The sequence below is a fragment of the Hippoglossus hippoglossus genome, chromosome 3 (genome assembly GCF_009819705.1).
Source record: "Hippoglossus hippoglossus isolate fHipHip1 chromosome 3, fHipHip1.pri, whole genome shotgun sequence".
Taxonomy (NCBI): domain Eukaryota; kingdom Metazoa; phylum Chordata; class Actinopteri; order Pleuronectiformes; family Pleuronectidae; genus Hippoglossus; species Hippoglossus hippoglossus.
This window is the reverse complement of record NC_047153.1, coordinates 15,383,471-15,407,788: the sequence shown is the minus strand read 5'-3', so window position 1 is coordinate 15,407,788 and position 24,318 is coordinate 15,383,471. Positions and strand designations below refer to the sequence as shown.

Below are 24,318 nucleotides of genomic sequence, written 5' to 3'. Positions count from 1 at the left end.
AGAAACATTGATAATTAATATGTCATTATTTGGTTTATTTTATTGAAGAAGATTGTACTTTCAAATACTTATGTATGTGTGTGTGTTGCTGTTTTGCGTGTTCTATAGTACAATATATACTGTCTGTGCAAAGTTTTATGACATGTCTTCAGTTATGTGTGTGAATAATTGAACAGTTCTGTTTCTTACAAAATTACAATAATTATACAAATAAATATTACAAATATTTGTAGTTTAATTTTATTGTTTTGTGTTTTTTTTAATTTTCGGGGTGGGGCACCAAAAAGCAATTACACCAAATGGCTAGCATCAGCACTGTGTAGGTGTTAACTATACAGAGTAGAACTATGTGTGTATTTCACACCAAATTTACCATTCAGATTATGACATATAAATGCACATATATATATATACATACATATAAATGTACATGAACACACGTGTATATATTTATGGAGAGTACTATTCTGTGTATTTTATCTATTTCTATAGTTTCTTTTCAGTAAGATTATACGTCCAAAACTTAACTTTATTGTAAAACCTATTATTAGAAGGTGGGTTATTAGGAAATTATCAAGAAAGTGTTTATTATGTCTATAACTCCTCCTGTGGGTACCAGTTAGTGGAGATTGGTGAAAAATAATCAATCTGAATCAGATTGTTTTAAAAATACAATATAATTCTTGATTGGAGGAGCTGTCATTGCTGACAGTGGTACATATAAGAAAAAGGTTGAGTTTCAGTTTACATGTTGCCAAAACAATCTGCATTTACACATTTTTTATATACCAGAAAAATGGTTTACTGCTGAAAATGAATAAATCACACTCAAAGAGTCCATTACTTTGGTCAAGACAGAAAAATCTACTGGATGGATGATGTTGACACTGTCTTCAGGCATTCATAGTTCCTGTAGTTCTCTTGCGCCACCATGAGGTGGACTTTTTAGATTTTTTTGGCTAAATGTGATGGTGATCATTAAACATTTTACCTGCATATTAGCACAACATCACCATTTAGCTCATCAAAGTAAAACTTGTGTATTGTATTTCAAACCATCCAATCAGCTCCTGTAGTTACTGTAAAACTTTGCTCTTATAGGTGACGCTGTCAAAGAGGTCTTGGTTTAACTGAGGTTTGTAGATTGTGTTTTTGTGTTCTGGTATTTTTGTTATGTATATGAATATGCATAATATGGACACAATGTTCAAAATCATTTGTTTATTAATTGTTAAATCAAGTAACTATTTAAAAACTGACTGCTCTTTACAACTCTTACTTTTGAAGTCTTATTACAACAGTTCATGGTCAAACATTGAGTAGCGGGAGGTCAAAGAGGTTTTCACTTTCATCCAGATTATACAGGTTTTCACGCTCAGCTGGTGGCGGTGGCGGTGCTCGGAAGAGTGAAGAAATAACTGAGGAGCAGAAATATACACGTGATTATTGGGAAAACTCTACAAATACTGATAGTGAATAGATAAGAAAGCCAGAAAATAAAGTGGACTTACCTTCAGAGGTCATAAGCTTTGTGATTATTTCTGTATTTATTATTTCTGCAAACAAATAAGGGAGGAGACACAGTTAATCATAAACTAGTACACGGTCAAATTGACTTTCAAAATTTAATGAACATCAATAAGTCAGCGTCACTTCAACAACAAGAGCTTTACCTTTAGATGGGTCTAGTAGGTCCCTCAGTTCCCTTGATAAATTTTGCACTGGAAACAAGATTTTTACTAATTAATTCGATTTTTCACTTTTTATACTGTATCTACTGTACTAGAAAGGAACTCACAAATGCTAACGCCCCATCTGCCATGTTTTAGCAATTGAAGCCTTTTATTTAGTCTGCTCATTTATCCGGATCTGCTCTAAAATTGTATTGTTTCCTCTTTAGGTCATGCCCCACCCCTCAATAAAATGTATGGAAATCGGTTAAGTAGTTTTTATAATCCTGATCAACAACAAACAAAAGAACGCTGATAAAAGCATAACCCCCTTGAGGTAATGATAAAGGTAACCTCAGCTCTTCCACTCTTATTCATTCTTCTTTTTCCAAAGAAAAATAAATAGTGATTGTCACACATGTGATATCACTCTATTGTTCCTGCACCTGAAGTTCAATGCAAAGATATTTTCTTTCCGACAGAGACTTTGGATCTATATGGCAGAAGGTAGAGTCCAAGCTGAAACAGAGTGTTAGATTTCTCTTTCAGTGGCCAATCAACAAAAACACTAACAGAAGCGGCAGAAACCAAAATACTCACAAAAAGGTGAACGCATTCTGTTGAGCGCAGTGTTAATACGCGGCGATGTATGAAGCTGCTGCTGCATGTCCTCTGTGGCCGCCTGTCTTGATTTAGCGTTGCTTTCTGTCGCATGTGAAGAGGACATTGCTAACTTGGCCTTCCGTAAAATTTCTTCTGGCGGTGGGACCGGCAGTACGACAGGAGCAGAGCCGGCAGAGAGTTTGTTAAGGAGTAGGACATCTATGGGGCCGCTGATGCTTTTCAGATGGACCTGGTACTTGGCTGGCCTGTTCTCGGTCTGAAAGAAGATGTACCCACACACAAAGTCATTCCGTCCGAAGTAAAGGCAGCAACAGCAACAAAACATTAGGCCACAGTAGGATCCAGTGATGCAGGACTTACAGCTTTGGGTATGGGAACGTCAAACTTTGTGCCAGATGGTGCTCGTACCGCCAGGAGTGTGTGGCCTGATGAGACATGAGACACTGTAAAGTCAAAATTTATTTTGGTCTTCATATATTTCGAGTCTAGTGAAAAACCACAAACTGTCAGCTGCCGTGGTGATGCAAGCACTGTCGAGATTTTATACATAAATGTTTGTGTAGCTGCATGACGGCCGATTCTATGCTGCAATGCGGTGTCTTTCATGGCTGGTATAAATCCAGTGAAGACTACACAGACTTTATGGCAAGTACCTAAATGTCTATGCTGTTTTACATTGTTTTTTATTATTCTTCCATCTCTTAGTTTTACAACAGACAACCCCATCAATGCAACTCAACAGCAGCAGAGTTGGCTTTTATGTTCGGCAAAAACAAAGTGTGTGTTTTTCACTGCACGGACTCAAAGCTTTCCTCTATAGAATGAAAATGTTTCCATTTGGATGGTTTTTCACTGCATCAATGATACGCAGCCGACACAAACCGTTGAGAAAGTGAATGATGATACGTTACCACTGAAGCAGTTGCAGATATCTTCATGATTCACATAATTCAGGGTTGATCTGAATTAAGGTTCAATATGAAAATACTGCGATAGTTCCCAGAGCTAGTTGCTGTGTGACAGGCGGCCATACTTTGATAAAACACCTTTACTATAATAATGAATAGATTTGCCTAATAACATACTGCATTTTCTGCCATAAAGGTACAACTTGCATTAAATCTGATCACAAGTCTATTCAACATCTTATTTACACTTACAAATACCCACATTTCTCCAATCTCTGCTAGATGTTTTTGTAAATAGCGGTAGATTAATAACATAAAATAACGTTGTTGAAAATCCATGCATTCTAGAGTAAATGGGCATGAAAAGGATATTTGCTGCAGTCTTCTGTCGTGTGTCTGATGCTCTGTTTGACCCACATTCTCTGCAGGTCCAACATCAACTCTATCTCCTTCAGGTCCTTCACCTCCAACTTTAACTGGGTCAGTCTGTGGTTTAACTGGAAAACATTCTGTCCTGGCATCGTATCCCTGATTTAAAGAATGCATGTGTATTTTATTGTGAAATGTATTCGGCACAACATTCTTGACCAAATGCATGCACACAAGGCAGGGATAAAAACTTACTTCCACTTTATATAGCGGCTTGACACCCTACTAATGAGTCCAATGCCCTCCAACACATTTATGATGTCATAGATTCGCCTTTTCCGTCTGACAGCCAGGAGCCTGATAGCCTGAAAGAATAAAACAAAACTCGTCCACCACAGTTTCTTCAGCCTCATCCTAAGAGAGTTTTTATTCCTCAATGCAGGATCTTTATAGTGTTATAAGTTTATGTTTATTTAAAGAGTATGTATGGTGTACAGCTGGACATTTGTACAATGGGGTCTGATAAAGTCTGAGACCTCTAAACATTCTTGGGGCTACAGCCAGCTATTGTCATTATCGATCAATCTGCACACACACACACCCTCACACACGCTCTCTCTCTCACACACACACAGACACTCACACGCACACACGGACACACACACACCCTCTCTTTCTCACACACACACAGACACTCACACGCACACACAGACACAAACGCACACACAGACACACACACACACACACACCCTCTCACACGCTCTCTCTCACACACACACACACACACACACACACAGACACTCACTCACTCACTCACTCACTCACACACACACACACACACACACACACACACACACACACTCACACTCACACACACTCACACACACACACACACTCTCTCTCTCACACACTCACACACACACACACACACAACACACGTACCACTTTGAGGTCCAGCAGTCCTCCCTTTGCTTCTTGCAGTAACTGGACGAACTGGGTGGTGAGCAGACGGAGGCTACTCAGTTCTCTGGACTTTCCAGTGGCCTGGTCGGACATGGCGGCCTCCTCCCCGGGATCCTTGTTGCTCCTCTGCGGGACACAGAAGCAAAACAAACACAGTCGCTCTCTGTTGTTTGAATCAGCCGCGTCGGACCCGCCTCACACAACCGGAAATACTTTGTTTAGAAGTTTAATATTCTCAGCGTTTCCGGTATGAGCTCGCTTTGTGTGTTTTAAGAGAATTTGAACACACACAGGGTAAATAAACCGCACAGGGAATAAAACGCATCATCGTGCTCTTCTCGTCTCTACTCTCACCACTCGTCAGCGCTCACTGAGGGAGGTTTATTGTGAAAAGGTGGTACCGGGAATACTGACATTCTGTGCAGATTTTCAGTCACAAAGTTTGAATTAATACAAATCAAAATGATGTATTTATGACTGCTGTGTTTTAAAAGGCACGTATATGTAAACACAGTCATAATATCTGCGTGACTTCAGTGAGAAAGGTGAAAATAACTAAATGTGATTGTTTTCACCTGGATCGTTGTCAGAACGGCGGATTAAAGTTGCTACTGATGCTAATAAACTAATGCTAACAGTCCTGACGACGACAACAGACATGTGATATAAGTTTATAATTACAACTTAATTTATCTTCCGTCAAATTCTGATCTGCAGACAGTGATTATCACGGTAGCCGTATGGACCTGCCTTCAAAATAAAGGTCACGTCGTTTCACTGCTCTGATGTCTCCTCTCTCACTTTTGATGGTATCATTAAAACATTTTACTTCGTGTGTTTCCTATTACATTTCAAAACATTAACCCAGAGGGAGTCTTGCTTGAGTTTCATTTCCTGAGCATTGACCTAAGTTGTACAGATCTCACCACCTCCATCTATCATCTATTGTGTGGACTGTGGTGTTCTGTAGCCTCCTGGTTTATTTATTTTCTGGCCCACAACTATTAGTGACATTTAAATTTAAGCCTATAGTTAATCCACCAAGTGTTCATTGTAAATTAACTCCTTCCAGGTTGTTAAAAAACCCAAAGTCCAAGAAAAAAACAAAACAAGGACAAGACCCCAATGTTCTCAGGACAGGTTTATACTGCCATCACAGAACAGTATGAAGTAAAACAGTAAAAATATGAATCAATATTATTGACACAAGTGCTTGTCACCAGGACAATGCCTGACAAATGCCCTGTCATTAGTTGGTTCTGTACTTTATATTCAGATTCCCAAACAAATGAGTGAAATTAATGAAATGATTAAATGTTGTAGTGAACCTGGGCTATTGTTGGTCCATTGACCGGCAGTCTGGGGCTGTGCTGGTAGTTGACTGCTCTTCTCTGTTAGTAATCATATGTACATCCAACCTACTTATTTCAAATCTAGAGAGCCTTGATACCCAGCAATGCTAATGTTATTGAATAAAAATGGATGTACCTGCATGTCTTTGTGGTTTGTTTTAATTGTTTTTTTTGTAATCTTAATGATGGCTAAGTTCCATTTAGCTGCTTGAGGGTCCTGGTATTGTTCCTCTTGGCTCATTGAGGGACCACAGATGTTATAACATCTGTGTATTTGCTCCTGCAACAAGTTAAATTATGAACTGTGGGCAATCTGAATCTTTGGCAGATATCACAGCTCGCAAACACTTGTAACAGTCAGATTATTTCTGTCTTTCAGTCTTGGTTTAGTTGTTTTCACCCACTCTTCCTGCAGATCTTCCCAACTCCTGAGATATTTTTACACTTTTTGTTTGCATCCAGAATTTGTTGATAATCAGTGGGATTCATTCTCCTCTGGACAACCCCAAAGCAAGATATCTGCACCTGTATGCACAACAGCTGGCAGAATGGCAAGATTTTCTTTCCATCAAATGTTTGCTTGGTTTTTTAGCCAAAAAGCTCAACTTTAACTTTATGTGTTTGCAACAGACCAAAACTACTCTTTCTTAATCATATGCATAAGTAGGGTGTTGGCCTTTGTGATGAGGTTAATGGTAAATGTTATATCTGCTCTTGTCCAAATCTTGTCGATACTTTCACAGTTCCCCTTAATGGTCATTTCTGACATTTCAGACAGTGGAAAACTGGAAGCGTGTATTTACCTTTTTATAGCCTCTCCTGCCTCATGACACATTATGAGTCAGTTGCTCAGAAGAGCCCATGGTTAAATGATACAACACGGTTTGAAGAGTCAGAGAATGCATGCTCATCAGACAATTGCAATAGCAATTATTGAATTGATGGATTCCCTTTCAATGTAAAGTTCTGAGGCTTTACAACTATTAGGCCACCCAAATATTTGCATGTCACAATCACTATTTATTTTGAATGTTTGAAGAAAGGCAAATGTTAAATATGTTTGGTGCAGAGGTTGCATTTGCTTTAGTTTACTCCAGAAATCAGCAAAATATGTTATTTGTCCCAGAACCTTTGCATAAAACTAAATATATGTCATGTCTATATTAACTGCAATATCTTTATCATTGTAATTTCATTGAATCCTGTTTAATTCTGCCTTTAAAAAGCCTCTTTGTGATTGGTGTTGTTTACTCCCTATCACTGTGCTGAGCTAAATGTGCTCAATCAGTGCCAGAGTTTCTGGGTTTAACATGACAAACTGATGACAATAAATACTTTAAGAATAAAACAGTAAAATATATAATAACAGTTAAATGTACCCATATAACGAAAGAACACGTTTGTAATCTTTCTCACTTGCTTTTGAAACTTTTACTCATTACCACTCGAGGGGAACGATGTCCCGCCTCTTCGCAACCTCTGATTGGGTTAGGATTGAGCCACTTACAGAAAGGGAGAGTGGTGATTGGTTAGGATCTGGGGGGAAATCTGGGTGTTTGTGTGTGTGTGTGTGTGTTTGTGTGCGCGCGCGGACTGTATATAACGCAGTGCGGACTCAGACGCTGGTCACGTGACCCTCAGCAGCAATCATATGACCTGCACGCGGAGCTGCGGAGCAGGACAGAGGAGGAAGTTGAGTCTCTGGTTTTGAAACCGTCTTCTCTCGTGAACACACTCGGGCTGTTTCCGTCTCCGTCGTCAGCGGCAGTGTTCGGCTCGCTGATGTTGTCCTGCGGGCTGCTGCTGTGTTTGCTCGCCGTGCTGCAGCTCGGCTCCTGGGCTCAGTACGCCCCGGACGAGGTGACACAACTGCCGGGTATGATGTTCAAGCCCAACTACCGGCAGTGGTCCGGGTACCTGCGAGTAGGACCGGGGAGGTTTTTCCATTACTGGTAAGAAACTGTGGTGGAAGCGTGGAAAGCAGATGCGTGTATGTTTGTCCTCACACCTACTGGGCGTCTCTCTTCGTGTCTACACACCTGGAGAGGGAGGTCGCTGCAGCACAACAGCTTCCTGCACTTTAGTATAAGTACTTGTAAGCAACATGTCCGTCAGGCATCAACAGTTCTGCAGTGAAACTTCCCCTCTGACAAACTGTGTAATAATTAATAACCTCACCACCTATGTGCCCCTGGCCCGCAGAGTCCTTTGAAACGCTCCTGAGGATGTGAACTATAGCAGTGAAGTGACCTGGGCTGTTATCCAACAGCAACACACACGAGGATTTAATTTTCTTTGACAAAAACATTCACCTTGTAGCATAATGTCACTATGAAAAATTGTGAATCCTTGCACACATCTTTGGAGTGTGTCATAAGTTATTTTAGAAAAGGCAAACGTTGTTTTGTTTAATGTGGTGTGAAGGTGTACAGATGTCGGTCCATTCGGTTAAAAAGATAGAAACTCTCATGTGCAGAAGTTGGGACGCAAACTTGAGTATTGACCTGTATGGTGCAGTTCGGCCTCTCTGACCGTGGTCCTGATCCCCTGCAGGTTCGTGACCTCTCAGAGGGACCCGCTCAGCGACCCTCTGGTGCTCTGGCTGAATGGAGGCCCAGGCTGCAGCTCGCTGGATGGATTGCTGTCAGAGAATGGACCGTTCCATGTGAGCATGCTCACTGTGTGCATACGTTTATACCTGTGCACTGAATGTAACGTCAATCTGAGTCGGCACTGTTGAATTTGAACTTTTCAGGTGAACGATAACGGGGCCACACTGTATGAGAACAAATTCAGCTGGAACAAGATCGCCAACGTGCTGTATCTGGAATCTCCAGCAGGGGTGGGATACTCCTACTCTGATGACCACAACTACACAACCAATGACAACCAGGTGAGTTCTGTTAATTGTAGGAGATTTAAAAAGCAAAGAAAACTATCAGAACAAACTGGATAAGAAATAATTTCATATGTTCTCTTAGGTTGCTGCTGACAACTATGCAGCGCTGCAGGGTTTCTTTACCAAGTTCCCAAATTTCACTCGAAATGACTTCTTCATCTTTGGAGAAAGTTACGGTGGAGTCTATGCCCCAACCCTCAGCCTGCTCGTGGCTACAGGACCTGCCCGGATCAACTTCAAGGTGAGTCTGTTTGTTTTGTATCACCAGCACGATCAGGTGCTCTCTGTCAGTACTGCTTCCACAATACAGTCTGATGATGGAAACTCTGCCCTTCAGAGGAACTAAGCCAGGTTTACTTTCAGTTGGATAAATCTGTTCTCTTTGAACAATGACTTGTTTTCAGGGCTTCGCAGTGGGAAACGGAATCAGCAGCTTTGCTCTCAATGACCAAACTTTGATCTACTTTGGTTACTACCACGGCCTCTTTGGAGACGAGTAAGTGGCACATTGTAGAGGAAGCTTGTTTCCTTTTTACTACGAGGAATACTATACAAATATTAAAGCCTTGTTTCTGTGCTTGATGTTTAATTTTGGATAAAATAGCTGTGATCAGAACTAGGGTTGCAAAATTCCGGGAATATTCAAAGTTGGAAACTTTCCATGGGAATAAACTGGAAACTTTTGGGTAATTTATACTAACTGTATTTACCTTGTCATATACAGACATAAATATAAACATTTTGTTTTGTCATAAGCAGACATGCGTGCAAACATTTCTAATACAAATTTTAAAAATGACATTTTTCACTTAATCCATTTGTGAGTAGAACTCTACCGTCTCCATGTGGATCTCAGGATAGAACCCGGTCAGCGAAAACTTATCAAAACCTGCAGGAACGATGGACTTAAATATGAAAATCTGACCTCAGCAGTTTCCTCTATGTGACAGTATGTTGGAGATGAGTATTGGTGGTTTCTGAATATATTTTTAATTTAGAGGAAATGGATGTGAAGTGCGTAGGGGAAGTTAATGGGAAGTAGTTCACAGGTGTTAAATGTCTACTGTGGCTCAGCGGAGGAGAAAGCGATGCTGATGACGTCATCAACCATGATCTTGGTTGTTTTAACCAAGATCATGCTGCAAGATCTAGAATTGCTAACGTTAGCCACTTGCCAGCAAGACAATTTTGTTCCTGTGGACTATAAATACAGTCACCTGTTTGCGTTGTCAATCAATAATGGATACTGCGTGCTTTCTCGGACAAGAGGACTTCGGACTTTCATTTGACGCATTTGATCATGTCGGGTTGAGAGAAAAATAAAACAATCCATTAATTCTGTCAATTTGGTTTACAATAGCTAGCGACATCCTTTTCAAAGAAACACAGCGTGTGCTGCATTCCATACATCTTTAAAATAGAGTTTTGAATGACGTTTTTATTGCTCAGCCTTTAATTTGCGGTAATTACTTTTATTTTTGATAAGTAGCCCAACTCGCGCTTTTTTGATGGACCCCAACAGCCGCGAGTAATCGAGGTGATGGTGTACTTTTGTGTGGACATGCATGCATCCTACTCTCACTGCTGTAAAAAGTTAGCCTACTGTATACAAATAAACTTGGTATTAAAATGAACATGGCTTCAGTGTAACAAGTAATCAATATGCTAGGTAATGACAAAGACGTTCAAAAACAACAAAGTCATAGGTTTACGTTTCTGGCAGACAATGTTCCCAACTAGCTGCAGCCAGGTTCCAGCTGAGCTAGGCTTGCCTAGTCTTGTTTTCAACTACATTTAAGTTACCTGTTATAAGCTAACATTTGCAAAAAAGTGTCAAAATTCCCACGCTTAACTTCCCATGGAAAGTTTCCGGAAATTTACCGGAAATTTTCCGCCCCTTTGCAACCCTAATCAGAACATGGGAGATGTGAGGTATCAGAGGAAATGAAATGTGGGTCATTGTTAAGTCTAATGTAATCTATGTGGCTTTTGACAGTAAATTACATCTATATGTAAAATGGAGACTGGGTGTTATATGAAGATCAGTTCTCTGCTACAACAGCTTGTTTTTCTTGGTCAACATATTATTAGAATTTCTGAATTGTTTTTTTACTATACATACATTTTAAGAGGGCTTTGACAGTTGAGGTCATTTCAGACCTCCTGAATTTTCTGAGAGGGGCTGATTGGGAGAACGCAAATGTAGCTCCAGACATTCTCCACATTTTTGTATCTTGGTTTTTATGTGTACCACTAACAGTCAAGAAACTAAAGCAGGAATACAGTATAGATGGCACAATACCGTGTATGTTTAGTTTGTGTTTGTAAGGCAGTGTGAGTGTCAAATTTTAGATCACGGTAAATGGGTTAAAATACATGACGTTGTAAGCTGCAGATTAGTGGATGCAGAGATTTCTAATTTTAAAGTTTTTATTGTCTGTGCAGTTTGTGGCGGGATCTGAACAAAAACTGCTGTGAGAAGGGGACTTGTAACTTTCACAACTCCACGTTGGAATCCTGCAAGGAGCTGGTAACGTGCACTATTTCTACTGGTGTCTAACTTGGATTTTCTAGTGTCGCTCTTTTCAAATTTCACTTCTTCCTCGTCTCCCTTCAGGTGATGGAGGCCTTCGATATCGTGTATAACAGTGGACTGAATGAATACGCCCTCTACTTGGACTGTGAGGGTCCCAATAGATTCCACAGAGGCTATGAGAGGAGCATGATTCATCTGTTTAGGAACTACAGGAAACCTCTGCAGAGACACAAGGTGAGCGTTTTACCCTTTCACCTCTGCTTAACGTTCTGATTGTCTTGTGTTATTGTTAAACTTTGTTTTAATGTAGTTTTCAGACAGAGTGACTTCCTCCGTGTCCCTGGGTGAAGTTCCTCCCTGCATAAATAGCACAGCACAGATGAACTGGCTGAACAGGGGCGACGTGAAGAAGGCTCTACACATTCCTGATGTACTGCCACCATGGGACATCTGCAGGTATGTTGCAGTGAAATGATTATAATTAAATCGGCTTCATCTTAAGTCCCTCTTGTGGTCTGTGGACAAATCATGAATTCAGTTAGAGGTAACTGATTCCTCTGGCTGTGTCCTGCTTGTATCACAACAAATTACATCAGATCTCCTCTTACCACCTTTTATAAATCCAGAAACCTTTGTTCGGTCATCTGATTGTAAATTTGGCATCTGTTTGACCGGTTTCAAACTGTATTGCAGTGCTTTCGAGACTTGTATACATTATGAGTCGATACTTGTGGCATCTGAGCCATTAAAACACTTCATTAACACACGTAAAGCAAATTTGAAATGCAAAATATGTTGGTGAAAAGATAAAAAGGAAAATGAGTTCATGGCAGCTAAACAATATTTAAATTTCCAATAAACCTGTCAAACTACATCTTCCTATACAGTCTGGTGTGTGTGTGTATAGACTGTATATGAAGATGGACAACACGACTGCATTCCAAAATTGAAGCCAAAGTGTCTTGATCGCCACCTATTGGCCGACTGCAGTACAGGTCATAAACCCATGTAAGTGGATGGGACATGGACCAAACTAAAGATAACATAAAGTCAATGTACACCCTTTTTTCTGTTTGTGATAGGTTGGGTTTTAATTCGTAAATTTGATGCTATAAAAACAGGGTGAAATGATTGACAGTTGAGACTGACTCATGATTGGTCGATCCCATGTATCATGGGACTCAACTAACCCGGCTCCATCCCCAGATTGCTCCCAAGAGGACTCTGGCTCCAAATGCATAAGATGGCAACATTTGTATTCAGGATATTTTGGATTCATTTCAGGGTAGTGGGAGGAGTTGGACATGAATGTACACTCTACATCAGCCCTCCTGGTTTTGAACACAGTGAAGGATCAATTTCAGCTCGTTGCAGTCTGGACTTTGTATTGAGTCATCTGTAGCCGTCCTGTGTCTGTGCAGTCAGGTTGGATGATGATGAACACTTCATTACAGTGATGATGTTGGAGAGAATTACACCAACCAGTACCCAACAATGAAGGAGGTGTATCTGAAGCTGATGTCTCTGGGCCTGCGGGCGCTCGTCTACAACGGAGACACTGACATGGCCTGTAACTTCCTGGGAGACCAGTGGTTTGTGGAGGATCTCGGCATAAAGGTTAATTCAAGGAAATATTCTAAAACATGTATATTTGTATTTAAGGCTTTTCCATCCAGAACCACAACCAGATACACTTCTTCTGTTCTCAGGCGACCACAAAGTACCAGCACTGGATTCATGAGGACCAGATTGCAGGATTCTACCAACAGTTTGGAAACGTAACCTTCCTCACAGTCAAGGTAACCCACCAGTGTGGTGTTGAGTGTCTGCCAGGGAAGCACTGTGATGTGGTGCCATCATTGTGAAATACTGTTGTCCTGTGTTTCAGGGTGCCGGCCACATGGTTCCTCAGTGGGCTCCAGGTCCAGCTCTTCACATGTTCCAGTCCTTCCTAACCAATGGATCCTACTGAGACTGTATATGTTCACCTGTAGCCTGCTTCAGATAAACTGAACCCTGAGATGAGCAGTGTGAGTTATTCTGTTGTTCCAGAATAACTGATCTGAGTTAGTTCCATCAATATATATTTACTCTGTTTAGTGTGAGCCTGGTGAATGGGGATTAAAAAGCCATCATCAGTGGAGCTCTGACATTGTGATTTCAATGAGGTTAAATGGGGGGGGAAATAAAAGAGCAGAGCTGCAAAGGCTAATGTGTGGCAATGTACATTGTCTTTAAACACACAGCAGCCTGTGTCGTAGAAGAGTCAGTTAACACGGTTATATTGTATTTGGCCTAGTCCACGTAATTCAACTGCATTATTTAGCAGATTGTAATTTCCTTAATGGTTTATAAACTGTAGGATTAAATGTTTGAAACTATTTATTCAAATGTAATATGGCAGCACATGATTAAAATGTAGATCAGTTATATAGATCTGACTGTAACCTCAGTCTGACAGACCCATGGTTTCAGTGACTTACATTCAAACTGACTGAATCTTCAGATGTTTATTTTGCATTTAAATATCTTGCACAACTGGGTAACAAACATTGTCCAGAAGGGATTTAAATCTTTCCCCCAAAATAAACCTCTGCAAATTAATGAGCTCTGATATCAGCTGTTTACTGAGGTGATGGAGCACATTATCAAACTGCTCTTCTAAGCCCAGCAGGGGGCAACAGAGAGAAACTGTTGAATAAAGGTCCAGAGAAAGTTGCTGCTGTAACTGACTCGGGGGTTTAAATGATCAGTTTCTGAAACAAGTCTCATCTCGGGGTTTTGCACTATCACTTTTTACATGGTTGATCTCAGGAAAGATGATTAACAGGGAAAATTACTTTTGGGACATTTATCACTTTAATTGTTCATGCAGTTTAAGCTTTTGTATGCCTTACCATTTGTGCGGTTGATTCTTCTGTGCATCACTTTGGATTTTGAGATGATTCAATTGGGAAAATTGAGCTTTGGGGATATTCACATCTTCAGGATGGCTACAGTATTGATATTTTCAACAAATGTAGCTGAAGTGATTTAAAGGAGATAAATGGAATGGAACCAGTCTGGGTAAACGCTGTAACTTTTCATTTGTCTTTTTATTAAATGTTATTTTTGAACACATGGATTGTCAGATTCATTCACATGCTTTGAATGGAATTTATTGGAGCATCATAAGTAGGTTCTTAAAATATTTTCCTAATACTGACATATTTGCAGAGTCGTAGTTCTGTGTGAGACAGCAGGGACACATGATTTGATTAATACAAAGCCTCAGAAAAGAGTTGAACATTTTACCAGCCTGAAAATCAATGACAAATTGGAAATTCACCAAAAGAGTAAGAAAGAAAACAAATCTCAAATGGTTGAAAACTATTTAAAACCTTAAAAGAAATTGTAATAAAACAAAGACGCTATGAACAGTGTCGGGTCCCACACAGCATTAATGTTTACACTGCAGCTTCTTTCCCTCTATAAATAAGTTGTATTAATCCACCAGGACCCAAACAAAGAAATCCCTTTTACCATTTGCCCCTCATCTAAAAAGGTAAAACACCTTATTGCTGAGTTGACTGAAACCTGGTAAAAACAAGGCTCAGTCTTACATTATGGATCAAACAGAATTCCTGAAGTTAATGAACTAAATGTAAAACCAGGATTAGTCAGTTTAGCTTTGATTGTTCAGGTTAAATATACTTAATTCATTTGCAACTTGATTGAAACAGTAATTTCATGAAATAATTTACTACATCTTACCAGATAACATTGTTAGTGTTGAATAGATGAGGAGCATCAAACAACATAAAGTTCACACTTTGGTTTTAGCAAAAAAAAAAAACATTCTTGAGCGATGTTAAACCTCCTGCTCAACATTCAACTACGTGTCTTCTCCTGAACTCCGTCAGTTGCAGCGTGTACAAGTGCCGACTGAAACCCGTCGGTTACGGAGTCATTTAAAAACCCTGCTCTGTCAGGAACCTGCACCCTGAAGAGACTTGAGATTTCACATCCCGTCGGAAGACGTGCTGCTCGTCTTGCTCACCCTGCAGATCTGTGCAAAGTGGATGGCCCCATGTGCTTTTCAGCCTGTTTGACACTTTGCTGTTTCACACATTGTAACCAACCCGGTTTTTGAGGCCTGTTTGGCTTCATGATCGCAGCTTTGTACAAACTTAACCAACATGATTTAACCTCATAGCTAATTATGAAACCAAGAAAAATGACTCCCTGCATCTATTCTAAAGTGTAATACATGTAGTATAAAAACCTGAAAACTGGAAGTAAACAAATCAATCAGCCCTGCAGTTAACACAACACTCAATAACCATGTTGTGTCCTAGTGTGTGCAAACCCATCACTCGGTTCAATTTGTCATTGGAAAAAGAGACAAACGTCTTGAGAAGTGGGTCAATTATCAGCAGAGACAAAGTGTAGACGTGGGAACCAGCGCCTGTCAATTCTCAATGATAAGAAAGATACGATTTAGAGTTACAATACAAAAACAATGTTATCTAAAGAAAAAAAAAGAAAATCTATACAAATTCCTCCAGCTCTTGTAAACAGGAATGTGTCACCCATGCAGGCTCCAGAGCCGAGGAAAGCCTGTGGAATGACTACACCATTTCACTGCAACTTAAAAGCACCATAAAAAGAATAAAACATGCAATTTAAATAAAAGAGAAATTAAAAAGGCAAAGTGTCTGAAGTCACTCGGCATTGTATGGTGTGTTCGACTGCTCCCTGACTGAGCGCAGAGCTCTGTGTGGCGCAGGGATGTCACATGCTGCAGTGGTATTGATTTTGTTTAAATGAGTGTCATGAGATGCTTCTCCGTCTTATCCAGTTGGTCATATTAGCAGCACAGGACTAATCACTCCCCTCATTCAACGACGAAGAACACTCCTCTTAGCTGACGACGTCTTGATAGATGGAGTTGGTTGTGGTGAGGCCAAAGATGAAGGTGCCAATTACAACCATGACAACACCAAAGATGACTAATCCATGCCAGCTGTAAAAAGAGAACGAGGTCATTAGTGTCTGAGAACCTGAATTCAACATTTTTATTTCCGACACTGAAACAGATGGACAAAGTTAAAGAAACCACAAATAAATATATAAAAAGCTTTGATAAACCCAATATGAAAATATAAAGTCATAGCAAATAGCTCTCTCCAGGTTGTGGGTGAGTTGCTGCCCCACGTGAAAGTGTTTAAGCATGTCAGGGTCTTGTTCACAGAGTGAGGGGGAAGATGAAGTCAGTGTGGGTCGGTGCAGCAGTATGCAGGCGTTGTACTGGACCGTGGTGGAGAGGGAGCTAAGCCGCAAGGCAAAGATGTTGATTTACCGATCAACCTATGTTCCAACACTCACGTATGGTTATGAGTCTTGGGTAGTGAGCGAAAGAACAAAAAGAGTGAATAAACTACAGCGACACACATCCTCACTACTCATGTGTAGCTACAGTGCAGCACCCAGCCATGTATGTGAGCATGGAGACATTTTGATTTAACCGACTCATACATGAATAAGCAGTATCTCACCTGGCAGTGCGGCGGTCTGTCTCTGATAGTTTGGCTTGCATCAAACACAAACCTGCCAAGTACAAGAGACGTCGCATAAAGATATTGACCTTTAAATGCAGAAACGAGAAACAGCAGCAAACTCATTGAGGGTAGTTTTACCCGGAAAGACGAAGATAAAACAGGCTGCCAGTCCTCCAATCAGAGAGATCACCCGACCAATATCTGGGATGAAGAGGGCGAGGACGAGGGTGATGACGAACCACACCAGGGTCTGCAGGATCCTCCTCTTCTGCTCGCGTCGCACGCACACTTCCACCTGCTCGCCTTGGAAACGCAGCCAAAGCCCTTCGATAACGGCCCTGGAGCCACACGATCACACACGAGAGCAGTGCGGATAGGTTTCATAAAGAACATTGATAAATCATAAAACTTCTCTGTATCACTGAAGAGGAATGCAACAAATTACTGTTTTAAATCAACAATACAGTTTCTGAAAACTTAACTGAAGATATTGACTCAACACCAGAGCTTTTTTTTCTCCCCACTTTTTAAAATGATAAAACTGTAGATCCTCCTGAATGTAACTGTATCATTTGTGAGGTAACAAGATGCTGTAAATACATATTGTTCCTGGACTGTAAATAACGTCATACATTAGAATGTTTTATATTTTTGACATATTTAATGTAGATCATTGGACACATCTAGTCGATTCTCTATACATTTATTAGGTGCAGTATCTACACTGAAAATTATTCAGTGATCCAGAGCATCAGTACAGTGATCAATCATCATGGCAGATTCAGTAGATGATATTAGCTGAGCTCAGATATTCGAGTATCTGTGTTTATGTTGACAATAAGTTAATGTTACCGTGTGGGAGGCTTATCCCAAACATTTGGTTCATGTGGAGCTAATGACATTTTTACTAGTCTGCTCAGCTTTTATGAATTAAGATTGTGTTTTCTGAAACAGTTTTGAGAGCAGAGCAGATTTTTATTCCTCATGAAAACAGAACATAATCTTATTAATTCAGAAAAACAAGGCAGCGAATGCAATATGCTTCCGTACAGTTGATACATCAGTCAGGGAAGAACTCCCCCGACCCACTGCTGCTTATAGCAGCTCTAGTTTGTACTGTATCTTACCTGCCACAGAAGTGTAGAATGGGATAGGATGTGATCACACAGATAACAATAAAACCTCTTGCAATGGCCACAGCAATATCATCAGGAGGATACGACATCAACACATCCTGACTGACATTGGAGCCAAACGTCAGGAAGCCACAGACGCCTGATCAAACACAAAGAGCTAACTTCAGTATTGACAGCAGATCACGAGACACATGCTGCTACACAATGCATAATGTTTTATACATCTGATCCCAAGAACCAATAGAGGAGAAACGTTCTGCAGCCTGTTACAAAGTTCATAGACATTTTAATGAGTGCACATTGTGTTTTAAGTAAACACATTAACCATCCAACCGACACAGTACCTGTTCCTGTGTAAACAAAGAGGCAGATTATCATGCCGAGTGTGACCACGAGTCCCCAAGGTTTGAGATCCTTCTTGCTCATGCTGTTGAACACCGGCACACAGCTGACATGGCACTGCAGAGAGAGGTCAGCAGGAAGAGCATACGACAAAAATAATCCATCAATATCATAATCCAATATTAAGAAAGGTGTAATTATATGATCTCAGATTAAACCAAATGAGATTACCTGGAAACCAAAGCATATGGTGGGCATTGCATTGAAAACCGCTGTCCAGGAGGCAGCGCTGTAACAAACAATGATTTAGCAAAGCGACAAGGTTTGTGTGTGAAAGAGTCGACGGACAAAGATCAAATGAGTGTCGGACTCACCTGGTGGGAACATATCCTGGAGTCACCTCTTTATCTGGCCAGATGTACTTTATAATGACCACAATGGTAACATACCATGTTCCCATCACACTCAGTGCACTGCAAAGAAGAACAAATCAGATAAAACCTAAAGAGTCAAGAAAACATGAACTGATTTTCATCCTCAGTGAGAAATCAAGCGGAGTGTACCTGGCGTATTTCTGAAATCCAATCTCTTTGGGAATGGAGAGAGGAAGAATAACCAAGACTGCAGTGACAACAATGGTGAATTTGCGGTCAGTGTACCAGAAGCCACCGGTGTTGTCTGCGTCATGAGCCACAACTGCTATCACTGCAAAGCAGAAACAGGAATTTACAAAAACCTTTGAGAAGGACCGACTGTTATGACTTTGTGTTTGAGAGTCAGAAGGGGTAGACTGACAATTTCCTTTTGAGCACATTTTCTCCTGTTCTTGTTTATTAGGAAGTTAAGTTATTGTAATTACATTTTTGGATATCTGGATTTTTTATATCGATATATTGATTATATTATTTTGGCCTTTGTCGACGTTGAAGCTAAAGGACTGCTCTGGATTTATATTGAGCATTTTCTGACATTGGTTGATATTTAAGAATTGTTCCCTGTGAGCGACTTGGGGAATATGAGGAGGGAGGCTGTACGCCGGAGAAAAGTTAAGAGAGTGCCACAGTTGGAATTATCAAACTGCTGCAGACACGGCAGAGATTTGCTTAATTGAAGTCACAGCAACTTCATTCAGTCATGTCAAAAGACAGACAGGAAGAGGTGGAAGGTCACCGTCTATTTGCAGAAGCAGCCTGGAGTAGGATTTCTACACAGTCAGCATCTCAGTGCAAGGAAATGCAAGAGTGGATCACATGAGCGACACATTTACTGAGCGAAAACGCTGAGTGGTGTTGTTCTTGATGCTCTTTGCTCTCTTCAATGATGCCACTGCCTTTTGTAAAAAGCTAATCAACACTACTATGACCAGACGTCTCCCTTTGATAAATAAATGTCAGGCAAATGTAGGTGAAAGAACAATCAGCACTAAATAAAGCCGAGGGTGGCTGGCAGGTGAATGGCGATACTTACAGCGATCCAGCTGGTCCCCTATGACAATAAAGAAAGCGATGCAAGTGCCGAAGGTGTAGATGGCGATGGCCACCTCACATACGACTCCTGTGACTTTCCCACACGTGGCTCGAACAACCTCCTGATAGGTGCCTTCATTACTGACCTGGAGAAACCAAACAGATAGAATTGGGTTAAACTAAAACCAAGAGGTTTTAAGTCAAATATGACTTTCACATTAGAGCCTGAGTGATACATTAACTGGCTGGAAAAAATATCAGCAGTTATTAGACATTCCCAGTCATCGTTCGTTTGGCAATATGCATAGATTAGAAAAACTTATTTTAGGGTATTAATGTTATATTTCATGAATAATTACCTGACCAGTGCAGTTTCTGTGTACATATTTCAACACACTTTTTTTCCCCCCCAATTGAAACAATCACGTAAAAGTGACAACTGATCAAAAGTTGAAGAAATTCCCTTAAGCGGTCTTGAGATATCACATTCAAGAGGCCAAAGACAATGTTTTTGAAGCCACTGTGACCTTGAAAGTGTAAAATGTGCTGACTCAATCCACAGTGTTTTAACATCGAAGCATAAGTCCGAGGCAAACAGGAAGTGAAAGTCTGATCATTTGTGCAACGCTCTACTATTTAATGAACAACCAGACAAGAAAAATGTGCATAAACTGCTCTGATAATTCCAGCACTTATGAAGGATAAATAATGACATCAGAGAATGTAGATGTTGGAGGAAAGTAAAAGAGCAAAAGGTTGAAACAGTGAGAGATAAAGAATGTTGAGGAAGTCACAGACCTTGGAACAGTAGCCGAGAATCACCAGTCCAGTGATAATGAAGATCAGCATAAACTGAAAGAGAGAAACAGGAAGCATCATGTTATAGATCACATTTCAATGTCTATCAGTAGCTTCGTTGCTCACTAAACAAACACAGACAGTCGGAATGTGTTCAATCACTGCAATCACTGCAGACTAATGTAAATACTGTGTCCGTCTGTGCTGAAGCCAGGTTTAGTTTAAGTTATTTACAATCAGGCAGAAACTTTAGTAATTTATCAGGCGAAACAATGTTTTTTCCACTGGTTTGAAGTAGTTGAAATGTAAATCAGCCTGATAAAAGGTTGGTGGGTTTATGTTTCGCAGTCTAAAACGAAGGAGGATTCTTTTTCTACAAAGCTTTGATTGGACATTATTGCCCAGAGTGGTTTCCTTCTCGCTGTTGAACTGAAGTGTGTTTTGGCTCCAGGGCCGACTTTAATTTAAGACACTACTTCAAGTTAATTGGGAAGATATTGCTCAAGGAAAATTATAATCAGATGAATTAAAAATGAATTTTTGGGGGGTTGCAACCGAATTTGTGATATTAAAACTAGGGGTGGGCAATAAAACAGTATCAAAAACAAATCACAATAATTTTCATCAAAAGCAACACAACAAAATCTGAAATATTGATACAATGCTTATGCATTGTGTAAACAGGTAGAAAAGGTTTAAACACATTAACTGTTCCACCTCAGTTTGTAAAATGTTTAGCTGTTTACAACGATTTTGTCATTCTCTGCTCAGAGTTTAAAACCACAACCTTCATTCAGGAGCAAACATCTGTCTTAAAACCTAAAAGGAAATAATATGACATTTATCGATAACGCCTGAATATAACTTTGGCCACATCATTCAGCCAAATTAGAGCAAAGGCTTAGAGCGGAGAACACGTGCTTCATTCAACAGGGAACAGGAGTCGTGCGATCTCCTCTCACCATTTGAAGCATCACTCCTGCAGTTACTCCTCCAGCCATATTGAAAGCTGCGGGGAAGTTGAGCAGACCCGCCCCCAGCGCCGCATTCACCACAATGAAGACTGCTGCCAGAGACGACACCCCACTACTCCCCCTCCTGTCCGTCTCAAGGTGCTGCACGGAGTCCACGCTGGGGCTCTGCAGGAGCCACGCCCTTTCTCCAGAGTCGCTGCTCCCAATGCCACCCCAGTCCTCCATGTCAGCGTTGATCGCCATGACTTGATGGGCTGCGGCTCGGCGTGTGAAGCCTCACTAAAACCTGAAGATCAGTTTTCAACTGTCTGAATCCAAGGGGAAGTGAAGTGGATCAGAGCGTCTGAGTGAAGGGACGAATGATCCCTCGTGTGCAGATGGAATATTTTTTGTCCAGCCACTTTAGATCCACAACTCTCAGGAGCAGCTGATGTTTCTCAATTATCACCAGTGTGATGGTGGAGCCACTCAGTGCTCGACCTGTACAGAAACATAGTTTGCATATTCTAGACACATGCACTGGAAAATAACAACTGAACACGTTTTCTTATCAACAAAGTACGTAAATTACTGTAAATGAGCAGTTGGACTTCATGTGTAAATGAATATAAAAGAGGCAGATTCACAGATACTGTTTTCCTGAAAGAGATGCTCACTCACAGGATGACATACATTTTTTAATTGAAACTATGATTTCTTGATAAAGAAATAATTTGAAAATTATCTTCAGTCACTTTTTTAACATGTTGAGGTCCAGTATCCTTGTCTAATGTGTTAGTCAGTTAACCCACATGTGAACATATAGCAGGCTGCCAGGTTTAGCAGGTTTTGATCATCTGTGGCTCTTTAGAGCAAAGTTTGGATTAGCCAGTAGAATTATTTCTATTACACCACGATGCATCTCTTAAGCATAAAAACTAAAAACACAGTGACAGTTGGATTAACAATACTGTGGAGTACACTATCCTGTATCTTATCATCCTTAAACTGGCTTCCCATCAATGTCGGATTTAATTTTAGGATACTTGATTCCACATACGGAGCACTGCATGGTCAGGCTCCTGCTTACATCACTGACATGCTCCATACGTACAGCAATCCCAAGTAGGTCATCTAAATAGGGTTAACAGAAATCTCTGACCAGGGCTAAGTGGTCCTCTCACGAACCAGATTAAAAATTAGGGGGTAGTTCTTACAATGTTGTGGCCCTAACTTTATGGAAAACTCTTTCTATAGATTTACACTCTACACTACACTACTTAAAAAAGTTGAAAGCCACAACTGAAAATGTATTTTCTCACCATGTGGATTGTAGAGTTTGAATCCATGCGTTTTTACTGCCTCCCTGTCGCATGCAGTCATTCATTGCATACATTTATCAGGTATTTCTACTTTCTGGTGTTTTTGTGACTTTGGCCACTGTATTAAATACGACATTAATTACTCAGCTAGAGGTTACTTCCTGTTTAAATCCACAGTCGTGTTTGCTCGTGGTGGGAACTGTTGGGGTTCTCTATAATTTAGTAAAGTCTCAATGTCACTATGTAAAGCACCTTGAGATAATATATCTCGTGATTTGGCGCTATAGAAATAAAACTGAATTGAGTTAATTTGAGTCATTCTTATGAGCGTACCTTTATCCTTGCAAATCCATGATGCCTGACTCTCATACAGCCCGGTGCACACCAGGGATCTGTAACAGAGACACACACATTCATTTACTCTTCCTGAAACACAAATATATATAGAAGCGTTTCAATCAAGCTGGATAGCCAATACAGATATTAATACTAATATAGATACATGTTTCTCCTTTTAAAAACACTGTTCTTGGTGCCAGCAGACATACAAATAAAACAATAAATCCAGCTCGGTCGATACGGAGAGTGTGACCTGTTTGTGCTGATGTGACCTCAACCATCAGCTGCTGACATAAACACACCGGCGTTCAGTGAGACTCCATGTTTGACTTCTCATTAACGTGACAATAACTTGTGTTGTCCTCTGCTCACCTGCAGTAGCAAACAGTTAGCAAACACCACACACCTTTAGGGACACACAACACACGTGTGGACGTCTCTACCTCGGTTACTTCCGCTGTGTCCTCGTCGCCGCTCGGAGGATAACGTGTAGAAGGCAGCAGCTTTAATGTTTTCAGTCAGAGAATGACTGAGCAGCTCCGAATCACAGCAGCTGGGTGAAAACAGCAGAGACACGTGACACTCCGTCATGTGACTGAGCAGCTGGGCGCGCCCGTGTCCGAGTGGAATTGTGGGTAGCGTAGTTCTCTGTGTTTAGAGGGGCCTCCTCCTCCTGAGCCGAGTACCAGCGCCACTGTTTCCAAATACTGCATTACGAATAAAAAACAACACTAAAGTAAAAGTGTGTAACTATAAACAAGAGTGTATTAAAAATCTAAAGATAAAATGTACTCAATCCAGAAAATTGAATGCTTTCAATGTTTAAGTTTTACACATCCTTGATGCACCATTTTGTAAGAAGTTTTTCACTGTTTTTCTTTACAATTTATTTATTATTAATGTTAATGATGAATGATTATTCTCCAATTAATCAATTGGTTGTTTGTCTTGTAAAAAGTCCGAAAATAGCAAGAAACGCCATCCCAGTTACCCAGAGCCCAAAGTGACACCTTCACAATGTTTTATTGTCAGTCCCAACCTGTTATTCAAAAAAAATTATAGAAATTTATATAATTTAAAGAAATTATAACAAACCTTCAT

At 40.4% G+C, this 24,318-nt stretch overlaps 3 protein-coding genes across 4 annotated transcripts; 1 reads left to right on the top strand and 2 right to left on the bottom strand.

The window, feature by feature from the left end:
* Nucleotides 1–1,206: 1,206 nt before the first annotated feature.
* On the bottom strand, nt 1,207–7,366 carry LOC117753418 (transcription factor E2F4-like). The gene is made up of 10 exons (XM_034571498.1): nt 7,303–7,366; nt 4,514–4,660; nt 3,827–3,936; nt 3,575–3,730; nt 3,206–3,249; nt 2,655–2,719; nt 2,271–2,550; nt 1,674–1,721; nt 1,512–1,556; nt 1,207–1,418 (listed from the first exon to the last, which is right to left on the bottom strand). Exons 2-10 carry the CDS (start codon nt 4,625–4,627, stop codon nt 1,309–1,311), a joined length of 972 nt encoding a protein of 323 aa, XP_034427389.1. The 5' UTR covers nt 4,628–4,660; nt 7,303–7,366; the 3' UTR covers nt 1,207–1,308.
* A 52-nt stretch (nt 7,367–7,418) lies between these two features.
* On the top strand, nt 7,419–14,441 carry si:ch211-122f10.4 (lysosomal protective protein). Its single transcript, XM_034571458.1, has 11 exons — nt 7,419–7,838; nt 8,440–8,551; nt 8,642–8,779; nt 8,868–9,026; nt 9,190–9,281; nt 11,231–11,315; nt 11,403–11,555; nt 11,632–11,777; nt 12,776–12,938; nt 13,031–13,120; nt 13,210–14,441. The coding sequence occupies exons 1-11, from the start codon at nt 7,669–7,671 to the stop codon at nt 13,291–13,293; spliced, it is 1,392 nt and encodes a 463-aa protein (XP_034427349.1). The 5' UTR covers nt 7,419–7,668; the 3' UTR covers nt 13,294–14,441.
* slc38a7 (solute carrier family 38 member 7) lies at nt 13,412–23,807 on the bottom strand. 2 transcript variants are annotated; one of them, XM_034571466.1, is made up of 13 exons: nt 23,590–23,807; nt 23,212–23,270; nt 21,566–22,057; nt 20,604–20,657; nt 19,807–19,951; nt 18,903–19,044; nt 18,714–18,812; nt 18,571–18,628; nt 18,342–18,456; nt 17,989–18,136; nt 17,000–17,199; nt 16,859–16,910; nt 13,412–16,326 (listed from the first exon to the last, which is right to left on the bottom strand). In XM_034571466.1, exons 3-13 carry the CDS (start codon nt 21,818–21,820, stop codon nt 16,224–16,226), a joined length of 1,371 nt encoding a protein of 456 aa, XP_034427357.1. In that variant the 5' UTR covers nt 21,821–22,057; nt 23,212–23,270; nt 23,590–23,807; the 3' UTR covers nt 13,412–16,223. The 2 variants fall into 2 exon arrangements, with proteins under 2 accessions (XP_034427357.1, XP_034427365.1); XM_034571474.1 differs by having other exon boundaries at nt 23,661–23,803.
* Between the last annotated feature and the right edge of the window lie 511 nt (nt 23,808–24,318).

What these genes read in the sequence shown, in the direction of transcription:
- LOC117753418 (XM_034571498.1), bottom strand. Translation starts at nt 4,627, where the DNA reads ATGTCCGACCAGGCCACTGGAAAGTCCAGAGAACTGAGTAGCCTCCGT. An exon ending in CCTACTAGACCCATCTAAAG is followed by an intron (nt 1,557 to 1,673) that starts GTAAAGCTCTTG and finishes ATTTGTTTGCAG; the next exon opens with AAATAATAAATACAGAAATA. An exon ending in AAAGCTTATGACCTCTGAAG is followed by an intron (nt 1,419 to 1,511) that starts GTAAGTCCACTT and finishes TCTGCTCCTCAG; the next exon opens with TTATTTCTTCACTCTTCCGA.
- slc38a7 (XM_034571466.1), bottom strand. Translation starts at nt 21,820, where the DNA reads ATGGCGATCAACGCTGACATGGAGGACTGGGGTGGCATTGGGAGCAGC. An exon ending in GGATTTCAGAAATACGCCAG is followed by an intron (nt 18,813 to 18,902) that starts GTACACTCCGCT and finishes TCTTCTTTGCAG; the next exon opens with TGCACTGAGTGTGATGGGAA. An exon ending in ATTCTACACTTCTGTGGCAG is followed by an intron (nt 17,200 to 17,988) that starts GTAAGATACAGT and finishes GTGTGGCTCCAG; the next exon opens with GGCCGTTATCGAAGGGCTTT.
- si:ch211-122f10.4 (XM_034571458.1), top strand. Translation starts at nt 7,669, where the DNA reads ATGTTGTCCTGCGGGCTGCTGCTGTGTTTGCTCGCCGTGCTGCAGCTC. An exon ending in GGGAGGTTTTTCCATTACTG is followed by an intron (nt 7,839 to 8,439) that starts GTAAGAAACTGT and finishes GATCCCCTGCAG; the next exon opens with GTTCGTGACCTCTCAGAGGG. An exon ending in CCACCATGGGACATCTGCAG is followed by an intron (nt 11,778 to 12,775) that starts GTATGTTGCAGT and finishes ACTTCATTACAG; the next exon opens with TGATGATGTTGGAGAGAATT.